Source organism: Psittacula echo, assembly GCF_963264785.1.
Source record: "Psittacula echo genome assembly, chromosome: 4".
NCBI lineage: Eukaryota > Metazoa > Chordata > Aves > Psittaciformes > Psittacidae > Psittacula > Psittacula echo.
In genome coordinates, this window is record NC_137738.1 from 70449172 (window position 1) to 70468541 (window position 19370).

A 19370-nucleotide genomic window follows, 5' to 3' on the forward strand; every position below is an offset into this window, starting at 1 on the left:
GCAGTGCTTTCACACTCTCAGCCAATAGCTGTTATTTTTCATATAGCTGTTTCCTTTGCCTTCCTACAGTACACATCCTCAGCAAAGGGACATGTTACACCATGTAGTTCAGGTGTGGATTTTACTACCTTCCTCTGAGGTGCATGAGTGCCGTGGTCTCATTTAGTCTGTGCTGACACGCGCTTCCCTTACAGCAAGTCACCCATTACGAATCAACTTCAGTAGAAGAAGGGAATGGTTCAGACAGTTTGCTTTTGATATTCTCAAAGAGCAAAAACTTATACCTTCAAAATAATTCCATCCCTTTCTCCTCATGAAGGAGCTTTCCGGGTGTTATAAGCAGTTGTGATTTGACGAACATGCAGCAGAACATGGAAGGCTACTGTCTTTTTAGCATACTGGCTTTATTTATTTTTGAATGTGTAGTTCAAGGATCTGGAAGGCATTTTATAATGACAACTCAATTCCTATCAGCTTATGAGCAAATTACTTAATACTGCTTCATCAGTTCTGGAGCTTACACAGCCAGTGTTGTCCTTTTGGCTTGCTAGCCCAAATTACATCAGTATAGCGTTAAATATCAGACATCAAAGATGAAAACTGGCACAGCAACAGTATTTGGAACATGAGCATTATGAGAGCAGTACATCACACAGGGAGGGTGAGCGTTAAAAACCAACAGTGCTATTCAAGCCTACCCAGGCACTCAGAATGTATCTCACAACATTCGCTCATCACTGACTCGGTATCCAAAGTTACAAGGACTGGGTTAGTGGGAACGCAGCTGTTGCACGGTGGGAGAAAGAACAGGTTTACTAAGATCCTCGTGGCACATTAACAGCCACCCCATGTCAGCCGTGCCACGTGGTCTGTTTTCTGCTTGCTGGGCTTTATGAAGCCCAAGAGTTCCAGTTCAGAAACAGCACGAATAAAACGAGCGCTGGATGTTTCAGTTAAGGAAATTGCACTTTTTATGACATGTATTGATGGAGACAGCACTCGCTGTAGGAGGGCAAGATCTCTTAAGTCATGGTAAGCACCAATTACACTAAAATTGTTGGGGAAAAGGACAAAGCAGGATTTGCCTACAGAAGCACAGATCTTCAATCTGGTCAGTACTTCTTTTGCTACGTGCACACTGTGGCAACAAAGGGAGAGAGTTCCTTTCCCCACTGTTGAAACACATTTAAAGCCTACAAAGATAGTAATTTTGTAGTCTCTGAGAAGAAGAAAGAATTTTTATTTCTATGTCTCCTGACAAAAGAATGGGAAGTTAGATAATTACAGAGAGATTTTTTGAGTTTCATAAAACAGCGCCACCTTTTCTATACTCTTTGCTATACCTTTCTTGCTGCCTTCCTGACATGCAACTATATATCCTTCAGTTAAACACAGAATTTAGTTTTGTGTTCATTATCAGCAGAACTGTAAAAAAAGGAAAGGCCTTATACTAAAGGAAAGCTTGGTGAAGTTTTACAGCATAGAAGTATTCTTCCTGTAGTTAAACCTCCTTTTGTACAGCTAGGGTTTAAATTTTGGTTCTAATGCTCATCCTTTCGACATTTTTCAGATCTCAGTTAAGAATCAGTACAAAGTGAGAAGCAAAATGTGTGTTTTGAGGGAACTAAAATTTTTAAGTCTCAGGTGCTAGAACTCATGGCTTCTACTGAGGACACTACTTGTGTAAGCATTTCTTCTGCTAAGGTTCCATCTTCCTCATCATAAACTCCCACCTCTGTTTCTCCATCTGCTCTCTAGGTCACAGCTATCTTACCCTCTGTTCCCCAGCAATGCTCCCTCCCATATAGCAGCTGTACCAACTGTTAGATGATTTAATCAACTAGGACAGCTTCAACTTGGTTTACAGTCTGCTGGTTCTGTTTCAGACCCAAACAGCTCCTATGGTCAGAAGCTGCTCTCTTTACCTCGACCCACCCAGCCCAACTGCTGATCAGCTGATGTAATTCTGTGACATTTCCAGTACATTAAGGCTGCTTAAACCAGCCTTATTTTTCTGGAATTAGTTATCAGCAAACATGAAGCTGAATTTTGAAAATACTGGTTCATTAATCCTGTGATTAACAAATGTCAAGCTTGAGAGCAATGAGAAAGGATACTGGATGATATCATCCACCTGGTCTGAGGAAGCTGCATCTGCATTTGGTTCGTCAACTGCTGTCACCACTGTTGAGAAAGCCTGGAAAGGGAAAAGCAGCACAGATTTAACACGTTTCATAAACAGAGCTACGTAAAACAATGAGCTCTGAGTTGATGACTATCACTCAGGAGGAATGAGATCTTGGAATGGCAATTCCATGAGAATGTCAGTTCAGCAGCCATCAAAAGAGCAAGCAAGGTTACACATTAGCATGGCAGGAATACAGAATGAAAGACCTCATTCTCTGACCTTACGTGCCTGCATTTTAAATCCCAGTGCAATTCTGGTCCCTGGCCTGTTCTCAGAAACAATACAGAACTGAAAAACATTCTCAAAGCGAGACTGCTTAAACATGGAAAAATGAAGGAGATAGATACCTTAGCTATGAAGAAACTTGTGAGTGAGGGACAGCAAGAGGCTTCTATCCATTTGTATTTCTAGTACACAAACAAGGCAGCAGCAAACAAAACAGATAAAGGAATGTCCTCAGCACTGCCTGTAGTTAAGCTACAGCATTTCTTGCCAGAGGATGCTGTGGTGTCTAAAAATGTACATTGGTAATATAATCCAGATAGGCTTATGAAATACAGTCTAGGAAACATCAGAACTAAAACACAGAATCACAGAATGGTTTAGGTTGGAAGGGACCTTAAAGCTCATTCAGTTCCAACCCCCTGCCATGCGCAGGGGCACTTTCCACTAGGCCAGGTTGCTCAAAGCTCCATCCAACCTGGCCTTGAACTCTGCCAGGGATGGGGCAGCCACAGCTGCTCTGGGCAACCTGTGCCAGTGCCTCAGCACCCTCACAGGGAAGAACTTCTTCCTTACCCTTTCAGCTTAAAGCCATTCCCCCTTGTCCTGTCAGTACATGCCCTTGTAAAAACTGCCTCTCTAGCTTTCATGTAGGCCCCTTTTAGGTACTGGAAGGCTGCTGTAAGGTCTCCCCCAAAAATGACTATTATTAATGTATGTTCTCGTTATACTCCACCCCGCTCTTGGTCACACCACAGATGGGATATCAGGCTAGAAGGACCTTTGCTCTCCCTTAGCACAAGCATTCTCTCTAAGAGCCCCACACTTGGCAAGCAGCAGCATTTGCCTGAAAGTTTCCACAGAAGCATCACAGAAGACTTAAAAGGGAATAATAATAATAAAAAAGGTAACTTTGTGAAGCATAAGATCTGATCTGTGCCGCGCATAAAACAGAAGCAGAACATTTTCAGCACAATCTGTAAATAAGTGATTCACAGTAGTCAGAGGAAGTCTGTGGGCTGGCGATTGGATTCTTGCACAGGAGGAACTGAGGTGTGCAATGATTTAAGCTGTCAAAAAAGGCACTGAAAAAAGCAGACATGCAGCCAAAGGATAAATCAGAACACTGAGAGCAGGTGAAGACCCTGTTTGCGCTGTCACATACCTCTAACCAATCAACAAGGTTAATCAATCTGCCACACTCCAAATGAAGCTTATACACGATGCATATGTCAGGGGCTTTATTAGAAATGCTGCCGCCGTCACTCTTCAAAGCTTGATTCTGATGAAAAGAATGCAGTAACTTTGATCAGTTCTGAATCCTGGAACAGTTCTAAGGGCTACGTAGAACATTATTTGAGGAAATTCACATGGTAGGTATTCTAATCAAATGTTTACTGTTTGTGTGGTTAATGGCAAGTGGAGGGTACAAAGAAATAAAGAACAAATCAGGAAAGTAAGCAAGCACACCATTAAAAACAAACACCAATAAAAAACCACGCAGCTACTTCACTCCTGGCGTTCCTTCTATAGTTTGTACACTTAGAGAGTTTCTAATGAGCGATTATCTGATTAGGCTTTTCCCCCAATTCTTCTGCAAGTTCTATTTACATATCAGAGGGAAATACTCTGTTCTATGGATTCAGGAAAAGAAACTAGTCAGGATTTGCCTCAGAATGTAGTATGTAGAAAAGTGTCTCCTCCTCCCCACCCCACTAAAGGAAAAAGGAAATCTTAGTATAGATCTATCAGATATACTAGAAAGCAAAATCACTTATCTCAAGACTTTTGTCCTTGAAATGTAATGATCATTTCTCTCTGGCTTGAAACTCAGCTGCCATAAAGGCAAAAGTCTCATTGCTCACAAACTGTTCTGTATGTCAGGAAATTTACGTCATCAGCAGTGAACCATTTACTTGAGAAGTGAAAAAGCCCTTTGAGCCAGAAGCAGGAGCTGCAGCAACATTTTGTTATCAGTTCATGGGGTTCATTCCAGTTTTCAGTTTCATGCACTCTTAAGAACGAAAACACCCACTGACCATTCCTGTCAGTTCACAGAAATTTTGGCTAAAATGCTTTTACATGCTAGTAAAATATGGAAGTTGCTTTTGGGAAGCCTGTGAAGCCATAGCAAGATGCCTCCATAAATAAATGCTTTTCATGATAGAAAAGAAGGTTGAGCAAAGAATGTGACTTTGCTCAAGAATCTCTGGCTTACCTTTCACAGCTGTCAAACCCTGCAATTTGTGAGACTCAGGTTCAGCTTGCACTCCAGCACTTAGGAGGCATCTCACTATATCCAGAAAGCCTGACAACTGTCAAACTCAGTTATTCTGTACAAGGACCACAAAAGCTGCAGAGCTCAGGTTAACATGTGTCAGTTCAGTCTGAATGGTCTCCAGATAATTCACAGTCACATGGCTGAGCCCTCAAAATGTGACAATCCAGACAGTAATTTACCAGACTGTAATTTGTGAGTGTACCGTAGTAGTTTCAAATACTACTGTGTTAGTAACCAGCACAGGTGAAGTTACACCTTCTGATTGATCTAGTGGCCCAGAAGGATAACCCCAGGCCCTTCTCTTTTCCCTTCTGCTACTTCAACATAAGTCACTGGCTTCCTGCCACTCACCTTGTGCCAATGCTGGCATTGCTGGGCACTTTGCACTGATTATCACTATCATGAAAGGATGCAACTTCTAAAGTAGCTGCACTCTCCTGGAACAGGTTCACCTATAGAAATTAGTATCTAACTGGACCACACGTAAGTGCTGAGAACGATCCAGGAAAGGTAGTATTTTGGCACTGCAGAGGCTCTGCCAGCACCTGGAAGAGTTCAGCCTCACTCATGGTAACAAGGCCAAGTCTTTACAGCATCGCGCAAGGGACTGCATGCAGGGAAACCTCAGCTTCCTGAGGTGGCAGCAGCACAGGCGCTGTGCTGAGAGGAAATAACTACACACACAGGCAGGAAGCTGCCCCAGAATGAGCAGCAGTTGTGAAACCACCAGTACAGCACCACAGAGGGGCTGCTTCAGAAAGAGTGAGGCAGTGGGCACAACCCAGAATGCTGTTGATGAAGGGCTCCTCTTGCTTGACCCTGTGCCCAGAACCCAGAAGCCAGACAGAGGACAGATGCATCCCTTGCTCTGGAATTAGTGTTACTCTCTTTCCAAAGCATCAAATGCATATGGTATCTCCTTTCCCCGATAAGAGAGCTTAATTGCAACTTGAGGATTTTCATTTCATAGCAATCAAAGTGCTATGAATTAGTGGGTAACAGGGCTCATTCCTTGAGATCAGTGTGAAAATTGCCCTTCCTACCCAAGGTCATGATCAAAACTTGCATGACTATCTAAACTCCAGGAAGATCCAAGATCAGATTTCCACATGCAGTGCCATGCTGCTATTCCAAGTTACAACTTGCTGCATTTTCAAGGGGTCAGTGAAAACAGAATTGCACTTATTTTTGGTTTGGGGTTTTTTTGGCAGTGTTTTTTGTTTGTTTCTGGATAAGCATGATTCTTGGCTCATGTTTTGCTAAATAAATAACTGGACTGGATTCCTGTAAGAATGGCATCACATATTAATCATTTGCTGGTACTCCACTCAAGCAGATCCTTTTCTGTCAGTGCCCCACGGAAGGAACAGCTCTAGAGAACTTTGCTCTCATTATGGCCTAGGAAAGTACAAGCCATGCAGAAGTCATGGATACAAACAAGAAAACATATTTCTTTTAGTCACATGGATTAAAATGCAAAGCAAGATACTCAGCCAGTACTGCTGCTGTTAGAAACTATGCCAAACCTTCACAATCTACTCGGAAAACATTCAGAAATATGTTAAGGCATGTCAAATAACAAAGTACAGGATGACAGAAGGCTTTAAACCCTGTCAACTCATCAAAGAGAATACTTATTAAACACATCTGTAGGCAGATTTTGCTAGCTTTCCTGATCTGTACTTTTACAGGTTTTCAAAAACTATAAATGACTGAGGTTCACATTAGGTCTCTTTAATGGTACCCACTTGCTAACTACTGTTTTCACAAATAAGCTCTTAAGTGGTTTTAGAAATAGCTCCTGCACACAGCAAAACTGACAGCCATCGTTCCAATAGAGGCACGGTGCCAACAAACCCAGTATGAATCGGGTTGTAGATTTCAAAGACTGATCTTTATCAAGTATGACTCCCTGTAAGTGCTGGCTTCGATTCAAGTAACATATAATCACTCAGCTCCAGCTACAACCAATTGTTTTCATTTCAAAATTGTGATCACATTTTTAAGTGAAATATTAGGGCACAAGGATAACTCCAGTAGTATCTATAATTAAGGACAAAACAAAGAAATGTATGGTGTCCTGGGTTCAGCAGTAGCAGTCATTTTTCTCCTTCTTAGTAGCTGGTGCAGTGCTGTGTTTTTGACTTTCAGCCTGGGAACAGCGCTGATAACACTGATGTTTTTAGTTGCTGCTCAGTAATGTTTACTCTGACCAAGGACTTTGTGAGTCTCATGCTCTGCCAGGGAGGAGGGGAAGCAGTACATAAACTGGGGGCAGTTACCCAGAAGGGCTAGATCAGTGCTTGGGTTGGGCTGGGTATCGGTCGGCGGGTGGTGAGCGGTTGTATTCTCTTCCCTTATTATTTCCCTTATCATTATTGTTATTGGTGGTAGCAGTAATGATTTGTGTTACACCTTAGTTACTGGACTGTTCTTATCTCAACCCATGGGAGTTACATTCTTTTGATTCTCCTCCCTATGCCTCCGGGAGCTGGGGTGGGGGGAGGAAGAGGGGAGGAGTGAGGGAACAGGCTGCTTACTCGGCTTAAACCACAACATATGGTCACTCCTTTTCTAAACCCTGCTCTAGTTCTTTCTTTTGGTCATCCTGGGAATTTGATTTCAGAAAGAAATGGAAAAAGGGCTGGTTTTCTTCTCTAGAAAAGGGCAGGGTTAAGTAACAGAACCAATGACAATCCTTTTCTTGGATTTTGAAAAGACATAATGCCAATACTCAATAGATATTATAGTAAATAGAAAATCAACATACTCCTTTAAATATGCTCTATTTAAGCTATTATTAATGTCATCACTGCACCTGAACAAAGCCTTCACCTTACACCGAGTCTACACAGTGGGGACTAAGCACCAGCCCTCTAAAGGAAGTCCCTGGAAAGAGCTGCAGACACTGTATTTTTCCCCATGGACAGTCATCCCATTTATAATGGGGTACAAAATGACTTTTCTGCTACATCAACAGGAGAAAGAAAAGATCATGACTAGAACAGGCTCTGGAAAAGTGGATTCCCCACATAGAACCCTTTCCATAACTGGTGCTTTATTTCAGCCAGCCAGATTCCCCAGCTCTTTGCAAACTCCCCAGTTGCTTATCAACACTAACTTGCTGCTTCTCTGCAAAACAGCTGAATGTGTGCCAAGCTTCATGAAACAGCAAAACTCAGCCTTACACATCATCCTTCCGTGTAGCCTTCAGAAACCACTCCAGCACCACAAACAACTCACTTGTTTCTTACCTTCAGGTAGTTGTATGGGTTATTTAAAGCTGTATGAAGTGCAATCCTCGGGGCAGCATTCAAGTGCCCACGGAGAACACTGGCTGTGTTGAAATACACTATCTCATGCAAAGTTTTGTGGTCTGCTGGAACAAGGTAATTCCTGAAAAAACAACATGAGGTATGGGGGAAGGAAGGAGATACAAAGCTTTACGTTATGGGAAACAACAGAAGTCTACTGTAGTTAGAGACTACAACAATGTATGTTTCCCAACCAGTACTGACAAATCTCTGAAAAACCAACGAACAGCACTGAAATCAACTTTTTAGCAGGGAAGTTTGTTTTTAGCAACTCTACATCTAATGGATTTAGCATAGCTGGGCCACTGAAGGGCAGCAGCTGAAATGCTAACATCAGTCATGTACTCCACAGATCTTGCTTAGCCATCTCAAAGCTTTGTGCTGAGTCTCTGCTCATCATTGTCTTTATATGTGAAGCTTTTCTCTCAGCACAGTCATACTTCTGTTAACTTCTCTGCCCCCTCCCCCCCCAGCTCTATAATTAACAAGTGCCTTCATCTCTTCCCCCATGCCAAGCCTTTCACATTTTCTGCTACCGAGCTGTCTCCAAACCCCTCTCTGCTTTGCCTTGCTCCCGAAATGCACAGGATATCTCACTTGACATCTATAATTTTGTAAGTAGAACATATCAGCAAAGATCAGGGTAAAACCTCTCAACTCTACTTTGCCACATACACTCAGTCCTCCCTCAGCTTTCTTCTGTAGCCAATTACTTCTACTGATCTATGGAAAAGAGATTATATCTTTTTTTAATTATTATTTTTAGAACCCTCAACAAAGAAAGAAGAGGAAGGGGAAAAAACACATGTTTCACGCTGCAGGGACCAAACCACAGTTCTGGCAAGGTTAACATGTTAGCAAGATTTCTGTTGCAAGTTATGGTGCAAGCTAATGCAGGAATATAAACCAGGAAGGCTCACCTTACAAGACTGTCTATATAGTCAACAACTTCAAAACGAAGCATTTCAAACTTTGTCAGTTTCTTAGATCGCCTTGAATCCTTCAACTCCAACAAGGTCTTTAAAAAAAGAGTGGTGCATAAAACTACATGGGAGGTAGTTATTCTCTGCAGAACACAATCTATATGCTTAACACGTATAATTAATCTTTGCTGGCATGTCTTCACTGGTGATGTCTGAAAGTGTGATCGTGCAGTTATTTTTATTTAGGCCAGTGTATTCAGTTCCCAAAGTGGTAGGAGTTTGGAAAATTCAAAGAAATACGTGTTAGGCAGAAAGTGTCATTTACAAGTTAAATAAGAAGAAACCCCCTAATTTGCACTTTAAAACCCTAGTTTATGACAGATATTTTCTATAATTGTCTTTGTGCCAGGTGGGCCTGACATACACAGTTGGTACTTATTCATTCATTTTTAAGAAGAGTTACTTATACAAAACCTCCACTCAGAGCTCCAGCAAGCTGGGAAGAACTAACCATGGACAAGTACATCTCAAAAGATTTAGTTAAGGAACTAGTCAGTAAAGCCTACACAGGCCTAACCTTCTGAAGATGATAAAGGTCTGTCTTCTTCTGGAGCTCCTTTTGTGACGATACGGACACATCTTGTTCTTGGAAAGCTTCTGCTACTAGAACAAAACTAATGTTTGATATGTGGGGTAAACTTTTCCTGACTACGTATATAGCCCCCTTGCCCCTAGAAGCAATCTGAGAAGTGTTCAGCTAACACAGACCCGAACACAGGCAGCTTTTGAGTCTTGCACCTTGTAACAGATAGTTAAACAAGGACTCTGCAGTGCAGCTTAATCAATGGTAAGTAACTGAAGCAATTCAGCCCTGAGCAAAGATCCAGCACAAGCCTTGCACAGCACTTGAATTCTGCTTATGTCATCCTAGGTCATACTCTTAATATCTGTAAATTGAGCAGATTAGTACTAGATACCACTGATGCTTTAGGAGTGTTCAAAAACCCAATCACTGCATACATATCTCTTCTCATGCACAAAAAACACAATGTCAGAAATGAGTTCTCTGTACTTAACCCAGAAACTGCAACCAGAGCAGCAAACCAAAATCATGCTAAGGTATTTCATTGTTCAGTGTTATTCTCATCTTAATTTATAACAAAGCTTTGTTTTCACAGCCATGTAGTTTGTTGATCGACTGCACCAACAAGTAGTAATTTTTAGGTAAAAACAAAGAAGCAAAAACTCCGGAATCACAATCAATAGCAGGATGAGTGATAACCAGAATCAAAATAAAAGGTAACTAGATTTCTTGTCTTACTTATGAAGATGGTAATAACATGGAGATTCCACCTACAGATCACAGGTAGAGCTCCAGTCAGCTGTGACAGTCATTATATATAAAAGCTTTCTGGTGACCTACATAAAATGAGTTGGTATTTTCCAGTGCCCTGTGGACATTTGCATTTGTGTTGAAGACTCCAAAACAGAGAAATTCCTCTCTCCACTACTGTACCAATACATTTTAAGATACTTTTTATCAAATCCTTCAGCTCAAAATAGACTGAGCACAAAGGTATTTTGTTTCCTCAAGCTTCATGTTTTCATTTTTTTCCAGTTCACGAGGCAGTTGGGAAGATGGACTTTGTTGTTAACAATGGAAAAGAAAGAATTTTGGACTATCCTTTCACTCCAAGAGCTCTGTGGGAGATGTGGGTATATAACATTTTTGGCAGACTTCTGAAAACTCCCGCTAAAGATCAACACAGTCACAGAAACGTATTAGAAGTCACCTAACTCAGCAACCTTTTAATGTAGAGTTTATCCGAACTTCCCCTTTTCACTTTTTCATTACAGCTGAAGTCCATTTTGAAAACGAAGACCCTTCATGGATTCATTAGATCATCTCTGCTTTAAAAATATCTTCAAATCCTACGTGAAAATAAATACTGCCTTTTTTTATTTTATAGTTCTGCATGTCCCTGAATTCCCAGAGTTGTTCTCTTTTATTTATTGCCCCAATGTAAATCAAGCTACTTAAAAGCCTTTTGCTTCAATTCTTTTTTCTAAACTAGACCAAACTTTAGGTTTTCCATCATAGTTCAGATCCTTCAGTGCTGCTGTCCTCAGTGACATACACAGCTTTTTCAAAGTGATCACCTGTATCCTGTACCACAGCCCTGCTGTCACTACATCTATTCAAAAATACATGGTACAGACAAGAGCAAATTCTTCTAAACAAGCCTCAGTTAACCCCAGAGCACTACATGACTACTTCGATTAATATTAGACTGCACTTCGTGGGGCTTATTGCCTGCTTGTCCAAATGCTGGGTAGCAAGCAATCACCCTGATAATGAACTTGATAAGCATAAAGTAGAACAAATAACCACTTCACCTTTAAAAGGGAATCACAGAGGAGCACTCCTGTAGTTCAGGGGAAGCAATGAAATTCCTATACCAGAAGAATGCTGGAATATGTCATACTCCTATTTCAGAAACAATATGGCACTAATCTGCCTCTGAAAGATGGAAGGCGGCTACTCATTTGCCTTACTAAACTTTCAGATACCATGAACAATATGAACAATCAAATATATGGGCCTGACAAGTTACACCCTGTCAGCAGAGCCCTGACAACTGGCACTTGGTGTCCTGGCTCTTATATCAATCTAACTGAACATGCAGGTGAAAAAAACTTTATATATATTTGGACTAAATACCGTGTCGTAAGGAAGTCTGCTCCTATATATCTCTCAATATCTGGTTTTATTTGTTAAATGTTTTAAACAATTGCAACATCTGGTAAAATGCTCAAGATCTACATATGACAGATTTAGTGAGTAATGTGTGCTGATCTGTCCAATTTCTTACCTCACATTGCTTTTCTGTATTACAAAAAGCATGAACCACATACCAATAAAGAATCTAAGCACTTCCTAATTTTGTGCATATGTTTAAAACAATCCTGAAAACTCCAATGGTTTAATATGATGACAGGATATCACCAGGTAAAATTACACCCATTGGTCAGATTATAAACCAGCTTTTCCTATAATCTGCAATGGAATGTTTGATGGTACACACCCACCTTCCAGTTTCTGAAACTGGGTCAAGAACTCCTTCAACTTCTCCACTGCCTTATCAAACTCGTTTCCAGAAGATGACACAAGTATCTCCACACATTGTTGAAGCATGGTTTCCAAATCAGACTTATTCAGCATCCTAAAAGACACAATCGTTGGCTGAAGTTGAAACACAGAATGATGAAACAGCTTTCAATGTTCTTAGCTGGAAAAATGCTAAAAAATAATTGGGGAAACTCCTTTCAAAAGAGAAAACTTTCAAGATTTCAAGCATTCAGTCTTTCTTCCCAGTCTTTCTTTAGTTATTTCGTTCCTTGCTGTCATCAACAGAAGGAAGCAAAGCAACTTGGACAGATGCCCTTTACAGTTTCCTGCAGAACTGACAATGAAAACTTTTCTGATATGCTACCTAAAAACACTCCCTGCATACAGAGTTAAATGTTTGAGACTGTGACTCTGATTAAAAGGAAGTATGGTGGGGTTTGTAACCCATTCCCAATATGGTTCATGAAATGGTAGAAAATCAGGTAAGTATGTGTTCACACAGCCCCAAAATTCATTACTCTGTATCCAAAATGACTGGCAAGCAAAACCCTATTTGCAGTTTTCTGTATTTGGTCACTATAAACCTAAAGCCTAACCACCACTAGAATCATTAAGGTTGGAAGTGACCCCTTGAGATTATCTAGCCCAACATCCAGCCATTTACTTATATTTAATTATGCATTTTATAAGTGTCACCAAGCACTGCTCAGTCTCAAAATCTTCATTTAAAAGATACCAAAGCAAGTCCTTGCAAACATCCATAAATTAAATCCAGAATTGCAACCATTGCATCAAGCCAGTACCATTACACAGGCATGGAACTTTCTTCACATAGCGTGAGAGGCTCCCATTGCTAAACACTCTGGTTCTGAACAACCACACATCTGTAATATCCGCTGTCACTAGAAGCCTTTCCCAGCCTTATTCTTGTGGTTTTGCTTTGTCTTATTGAAAGCAAAGGTGCTAATATAAAAATACAAACCAAAGCTGCTAATGGTCTGAAGACTTTAGTTTAGAAGATACAAAACCCACAGCTACGCAAAAGAGGGAGCCTGACAAAAGAATGAAGTGATGGTGATCAGTGCGTCAGAGAGTTCGTCTTCATTATCAGTCACCTAAACATTGACTAAGAGAGATTTAAGGAAGAATTTAGAAGAGGCTGGGGAAGCTTTATGGATGTCTGGAAGAGCAATTGCAAACTGATCTCTAGTTTCTAACTGGCAGTTGATGCTAAATGCTTGTAAAAGCTGGAATTTGAAACTTCAGTTTATCTGATTCAGGGTTATGGATTTTTGCAAGTCTGGTGGTGCCTTCGGATACACTTATCGTGTACAGAAAAGCCTTAGGAGTTAACAACAGAAGGAGTGACCCTGAGCACACAAAAGGCTAGAAAACATTTTGAAACTGTCTTGTAAAAACTAATGGGTAAACAAGATAGCCTTTTTCCAGGCCAGACAAAACACTGCAATAATTAAACACCTCAGATGAGGAGAGGTTAACCAGATTTGGAGATCTGTGAATGGAAAGAACAGATTCATTTTAGTAACATTATTCAAAAAGAAGCTTCAAGTTCTAGCAAAATAAGTATTTACAACAACAATGGGATTACAGGGTCCAAAGAGCAAGCAAGAGGATGGTTATCGCCTATCAGAAACAGGAAAGGATCCTTTTAAACCTTTTGGTCTTGAGGTTACTGCAAGGTATGCCAGGTATCAGAGAGTGGGGTTAAGATTTTAGTTCAGTTAGCAGACAGGCTTAAAGCAGAAAGGAAGATCTCAGATGATCCAAAGACAGTAAATAAATCTGTCTCTGATTATTCAGATATGAGTTACGAAAGAGAAGAAAGGAAGACAGGATGAAGTCCATAGAAACTCTTTCTGAATGCTGAAGTGGGCAATCATCTGAAGAAGTGGTTACAGAGATTGGTCAACAACAAAATGACAACAGTCATAGAAGTGCAGGACTGTGATAAGCAGTATGTGATGAATGGCCTCGATGACTGACATACAAAAGCATCAGTACAGTATCTAGACAGAATAGGTCAGACACTCCTCAAAGTTTTGCCACCTAAAAGCTTGCCCAGATGTTGCAGCCAGTCAGCTCCCCATAACCAGGTGAGACAGGTGTTGGAGAGTGTCAGGTGAGATACTTTCCAACATCTCCTAATGTTATCTGATTAGATTAATCCAATGTGAACTACTGTTCACACACACTCTCTGTCTCCCCATTATATATTTTAAGACTCTAGACAACTGAAGTAGAATAACTATTGTCTAGATTGCTAAACTTCGATAACCTGAAACACCAGCTTTGGAGAGAGCACTTTTAGCAGAAAGGATAAAATCCAGTCCAAGGAAAGGCTGTAGTATAAACCAACCAAACAACCACAAAAGGAAGTCAATGCAACAACTGAAAACCCCACATTCAAACATAATTCATGAAGGGTGAAAGAGAGACTTTGTTAGAAATTCAGAAATAAGCTGATCAAAAGCTTCTCTGTTTTTTCCTTTCTAAATACATGGGAAAAAAGATGGACTCCAGAAAAACACTGACAAGAAGAATAAGGGATGGGAAAAGGCAATCATAAGGATATCAACAGGTGATGCGTCCTCTCAGAAGACAGAGATATTAAGGAACCATGACTAACTTCCATACCTGAGCAAAGGAGAGAAAAAAGAAGATTGTTAGTAGAAAGGGAAAGATCACATTTTATCATTTTCTTATAAAAGACAACAGCAAGATTCTATGCAGAAAAAGCAGAGACAAGTATGTGTAAAATGGAAAAGAGAGTTAAAGCTGAAAGAAGAAAAAGTAATAATCACAGCATCCCAAGTATTTGAAGAAATTGGGTTGAAGCAGTTTTGCTGAAAAAAAAAAAGAAGAAATGAAAGAGTACCTGGATTTAAAAAAAAAAAAAAATGAATTAAACAGATAAGAATAAATGAGGAGCAAGCCAGAACCTGACGGCACCATCAACTCTGAGATAGGAGAAGAGACAGATGAATTAAAAGTGCAAGAAAGCAAACTAAACATAGGGGAGAAAAAGGAGAGGAAAAAATGGCAGAGTTACTAGACATTACAGAACAGACTACAGGAAAGCAAAATGACACACCGGTGGGCAAGGGTTGATAGGTGATTGAGTGTTGTCAATATTCAGTGAGTCAGAGAAGGATTAAGGAGGAAATACTGTAGAAATGACAAATCAAGAATGTAATCCTTTCAAAGAGATGAAGGCAAACAATATGGCACAGTGGTAATGTATAAGAGTATGTTTCCTTCTGTATATGAGCCCAGATATATTCTTCCATGCAATTTTAGTGTCAGACACATAAAACCTCGCAAGCCTGGAGGCTCTGGAAGAAGCAGTTAAAGTAACGGTGTTGCATCAGAACTGATGTATTACTGGAATGAATGCAGCTATCAGGAAACAGCCCTTTGCTATAATAAAGCACATTTAAAAGTCTGTAGATGCAGCATTGCAATTGAATGATCTTCTATTAAGAAAAATGGCTTGGACAACTTCTCCATTTTCAACACTGACAGCCAGACAACACAGGTGTAAGCTCTCCTGAAGTCCTAAGCTTACAATAAACACAAAAATTTAACTGAGCCCCTGTACAAACTGTCAGACAAAGGAGGCAGGAAGAAAGCAGTAAATTAAAGAGATAAGAAAGGCCTCAGCTATTAATTTGGAAGAGATTCTAATTTTCACAACAGATTAAAATTTAGGCCAACTAAAAGTAATAGTAATAAGAGACTAAACCCAACTGATGTTCTCATTCACACACAGTAATTTCTGTGGTTTCAGCATAATCACTCAGGGCAGAAGAGATACTAGAAGCTGGTTGAGTTTCACGGAAAACAGTTGAAAGACAAAATGAAAACAGCACACAATTATACTTGCAAACAATCCTACAAGTAGCTGCGAACAGGTAACATCCTCAGCTTCAAGTTCCAGAATAACTGATGACTGATATTCTCCATGTGCACAACGGTATTGAAACAAAATGGAAAGAGAAAAACTCACCTTGCTAGCTGAAGAGATGACTCATAATCTTCTGTCTCCCACACTTGGTTTTCCAAACATGCACAATGCAGCTCCCTGATCTGTTATGCAGAAGGTGAAGAAAAGATAAAGTGTTTTACAAACAAAGTAATGCGAAACTCTGACAAGAAGCTGGTCAAAGCGCTAGGTAATTCCTTTGGAGCTTGTTTTTGCAAAGATGCAGAAAGAATGCAAAAGAAATCAAAGCATTTAGTATCTTGGAATCTATGTGTTGCTATGTACCACGTTTCAAACATCTAACATTCAGATTAAGATAACTGCAGAGAACAGAGAGGAACTCCAACCAAATGCCACAGCTAAAACACATTTTTATTTTCAAATACTAGGGCAGTTCATGCTGATATTGTAGTTAGGAACAAATTCTAATAACTGTGTGTAATACATTGAGAACAAAGAGATGTGCCTGGCAAACTCTTGGAGCAGATTCTCCTGGAAGGCATGCTAAGGCACATGAAAAACAAGGAGGTGGTTGGTGACAGCCAGCATGGCTTCACTAAGGGGAAATCCTGCCTGACCAATTTGGTGGCCTTCTATGATGGGGCTACGAAACTGTTGAACAGGGGCAGAGCAGTTGACGTCATCTACCTGGACTTGTGCAAAGCCTTTGACACTGTCCCACATGACATCCTTGTCTCTAAATTGGAGAGACATCAATTTGATGGGTGGACCACTCGGTGGATAAAGAACTGGCTGGATGGCCGCATGCAAAGAGTTGTGGTCAATGGCTCGATGTCCGGCTGGAGACTGGTAATGAGTGGTGTCCCTCAGGGATCGGTGTTGGGACTGGTCTTGTTCAACATCTTTGTCGGTGACATGGACAGGGGGATTGAGTGCGCCCTCAGCAAGTTTGCCGATGACACCAAGCTGTGTGGTTTGGTTGATACGCTGGAGGGAAGGGATGCCATCCAGAGGGACCTCGACACGCTTGTGAGGTGGGCTGATGCCAACCTGATGAAGTTTAACCATGCCAAGTGCAAGGTCCTACACCTGGGTTGGAGCAATCCCAGGCACAGCTACAGGTTGGGCAGAGAAGAGATTCAGAGCAGCCCTGCAGAGAAGGACTTGGGGGTGTTGGTCGATGAAAAAATGAACATGAGCCAGCAGTGTGCACCCACAGCCCAGAAAGCCAACCGTATCCTGGTCTGCATCAAGAGGAGCGTGACCAGCAGGTCAAAGGAGGTGATCCTGCCCCTCTACTCTGCTCTCATGAGACCTCACTTGGAGTATTGTGTGCAGTTCTGGTGTCCTCAACATAAAAAGGACATGGAATTGTTGGAACAAGTCCAGAGGAGGGCCACGAAGATGATCAGGGGACTGGAGCACCTCCCGTATGGAGACAGGCTGAGAAAGTTGGGGCTGTTCAGCCTGGAGAAGAGAAGGCTGCGTGGAGACCTCATAGCAGCCTTCCTGTATCTGAAGGGGGCCTACAAGGATGCTGGGGAGGGACTCTTCATCAGGGACTGTAGTGACAGGACAAGGGGTAACGGGTTCAAACTTAAACAGGGGAAGTTTAGATTGGATCTAAGGAAGAAATTCTTTACTGTGAGGGTGGTGAGGCACTGGAATGGGTTGCCCAGGGAAGTTGTGAATGCTCCATCCTTGGCGGTGTTCAAGGCCAGGCTGGATGAGGCCTTGGGTGATATGGTTTAGTGTGGGGTGTCCCTGCCCATGGCAGGGAGGTTGGAACTAGATGATCTCAAGGTCCTTTCCAACCCTAACTATTCTATGATTCTATGAACATGCACAGAATAGATTGCTCTATTAGTGGAAGAAGAAATTGCTTAGCATGAGAATGTGTATTTAATGACATTAGAGCAATATGGCTATTAAGAGCCATTATCATTGTTCCCTTACTATCATTTTATTCTGTACAGAACGTTGCTAAAACTCAGTCTCTCCAAGTAATTTTGACTAGTGAGCTAATAGGTGGCAGAAGCGTGTACATTGTCTGCAGTGCATACAGATAATCCCAGATGTGGGAAAGTCCATGTGTGCATTCTATTGCTGATCTGCACATCTGCCTCTTCCTGGAAACTCCTTCATTTTGATTGACAAGGTATCATCCACGCCACTAAAGACATCACATGCTGTTGTCCTCTGCCCATAGCAAGAAAGCATCTGTCTCCATTTTAAGCAGGGAGCAAAGCAGCAGAATAGTAAGCAAAAAGAAAGAAAAAATACTTATTCAGATGCCATACAAACAAACAAACAAAACATATTTCACTGAAATGGAATAACAGTACATCACCTGCTTGCCCAAAGGATACTTTGGAAGAGAACATGTGAAAACATGAAGACATCTCAGAACTGAAACGTAATTTTCATGGTAAACATGCAAGTCCTCCAGCAACTTCTGTGTTGTTTCCTACAGTGACAAAATAATTGCTTTGTAAGTCATTCTGACATACAGATATTTAAAACTCTCACAAAGTACTACAAATAACTTTGAAGATTTGACATTGTGGTGTGCTATGATTTAAAACACCAGTGTTAAATTAGGACCACTATGCAAAAAAGCTGTATTTCAACAGATCACTGCAATCACATTGCATGTTGGTAAATCTCATTTTCTTCCTCCATCTCACTGGAGATTTTTCATTGATTAGCATTATTATTTTACCATTTTCAACGACATTTCACTTTAGATTTGGTATGTCATCTAGCATAAAGGAGACTGTACACTATATCTTTAGCAGGCAATGAGAAAGTATACAGCTACTTTTACTCAAATCCTTATCTGCATTTTTATTCTACAAATAATTTACAATAATTGTAAATTAAACATATTTATAAATATATTATAATATATATTATAAATTTATTATTAAGAAATAATTATAAATAATTTAAATAATTAATAATTAATACAAATGCATTTAAAATTTTATTTCTTATATTGCAGGTGGCTGCTGTTTTATTAGTTAGGTATATGTAAAATGACCAGTTCACAGAAAATAAATATGCAGTTGCTGTTCCTATATGCTCTTAATTTGACTTCCATTTATTCATAGAGAACTGGAAGGAAAAAGAAATCATGCATTCAGAAAAAGAAATTATTAACTGTTGCTACTGAATTTACTGGATGGTATCTCATTATCACCAGCCTCCCACAGAAGCATATGTAACACTTCTGAAAATTTCTGGTAGCTGTATTAAAGTACTTCGAGCTCATTCCATTTAAGTCTGTGAATCAGATCTTCTCTCATCTGTCCTTAGTCAGATAAAAGAGGAAAAAAGACCCAACAG

At 40.5% G+C, this 19370-nt stretch overlaps 1 protein-coding gene across 2 annotated transcripts in view; it reads right to left on the reverse strand.

Annotated features, from left to right (window-relative positions):
• Nucleotides 1-486: 486 nt before the first annotated feature.
• The window catches only part of ORC3 (origin recognition complex subunit 3), a gene marked incomplete at its 5' end in the record, with an annotated part of 42320 nt that continues 23436 nt past the window's right edge, over nucleotides 487-19370 (reverse strand). Inside the window, 9 exons of one of the 2 annotated variants that reach the window (XM_080614657.1) lie at nucleotides 487-940; nucleotides 2118-2197; nucleotides 3576-3692; nucleotides 7946-8087; nucleotides 8926-9023; nucleotides 9506-9585; nucleotides 12019-12152; nucleotides 16086-16165; nucleotides 18373-18489. In XM_080614657.1, the coding sequence (XP_080470783.1) occupies nucleotides 835-940; nucleotides 2118-2197; nucleotides 3576-3692; nucleotides 7946-8087; nucleotides 8926-9023; nucleotides 9506-9585; nucleotides 12019-12152; nucleotides 16086-16165; nucleotides 18373-18489 (954 nt within the window). In that variant the 3' untranslated portion in view covers nucleotides 487-834. Of the gene's footprint in view, nucleotides 941-2117; nucleotides 2198-3575; nucleotides 3693-7945; nucleotides 8088-8925; nucleotides 9024-9505; nucleotides 9589-12018; nucleotides 12153-16085; nucleotides 16166-18372; nucleotides 18490-19370 lie in introns of both variants that reach the window. The other variant, XM_080614658.1, reaches the window with a different exon arrangement.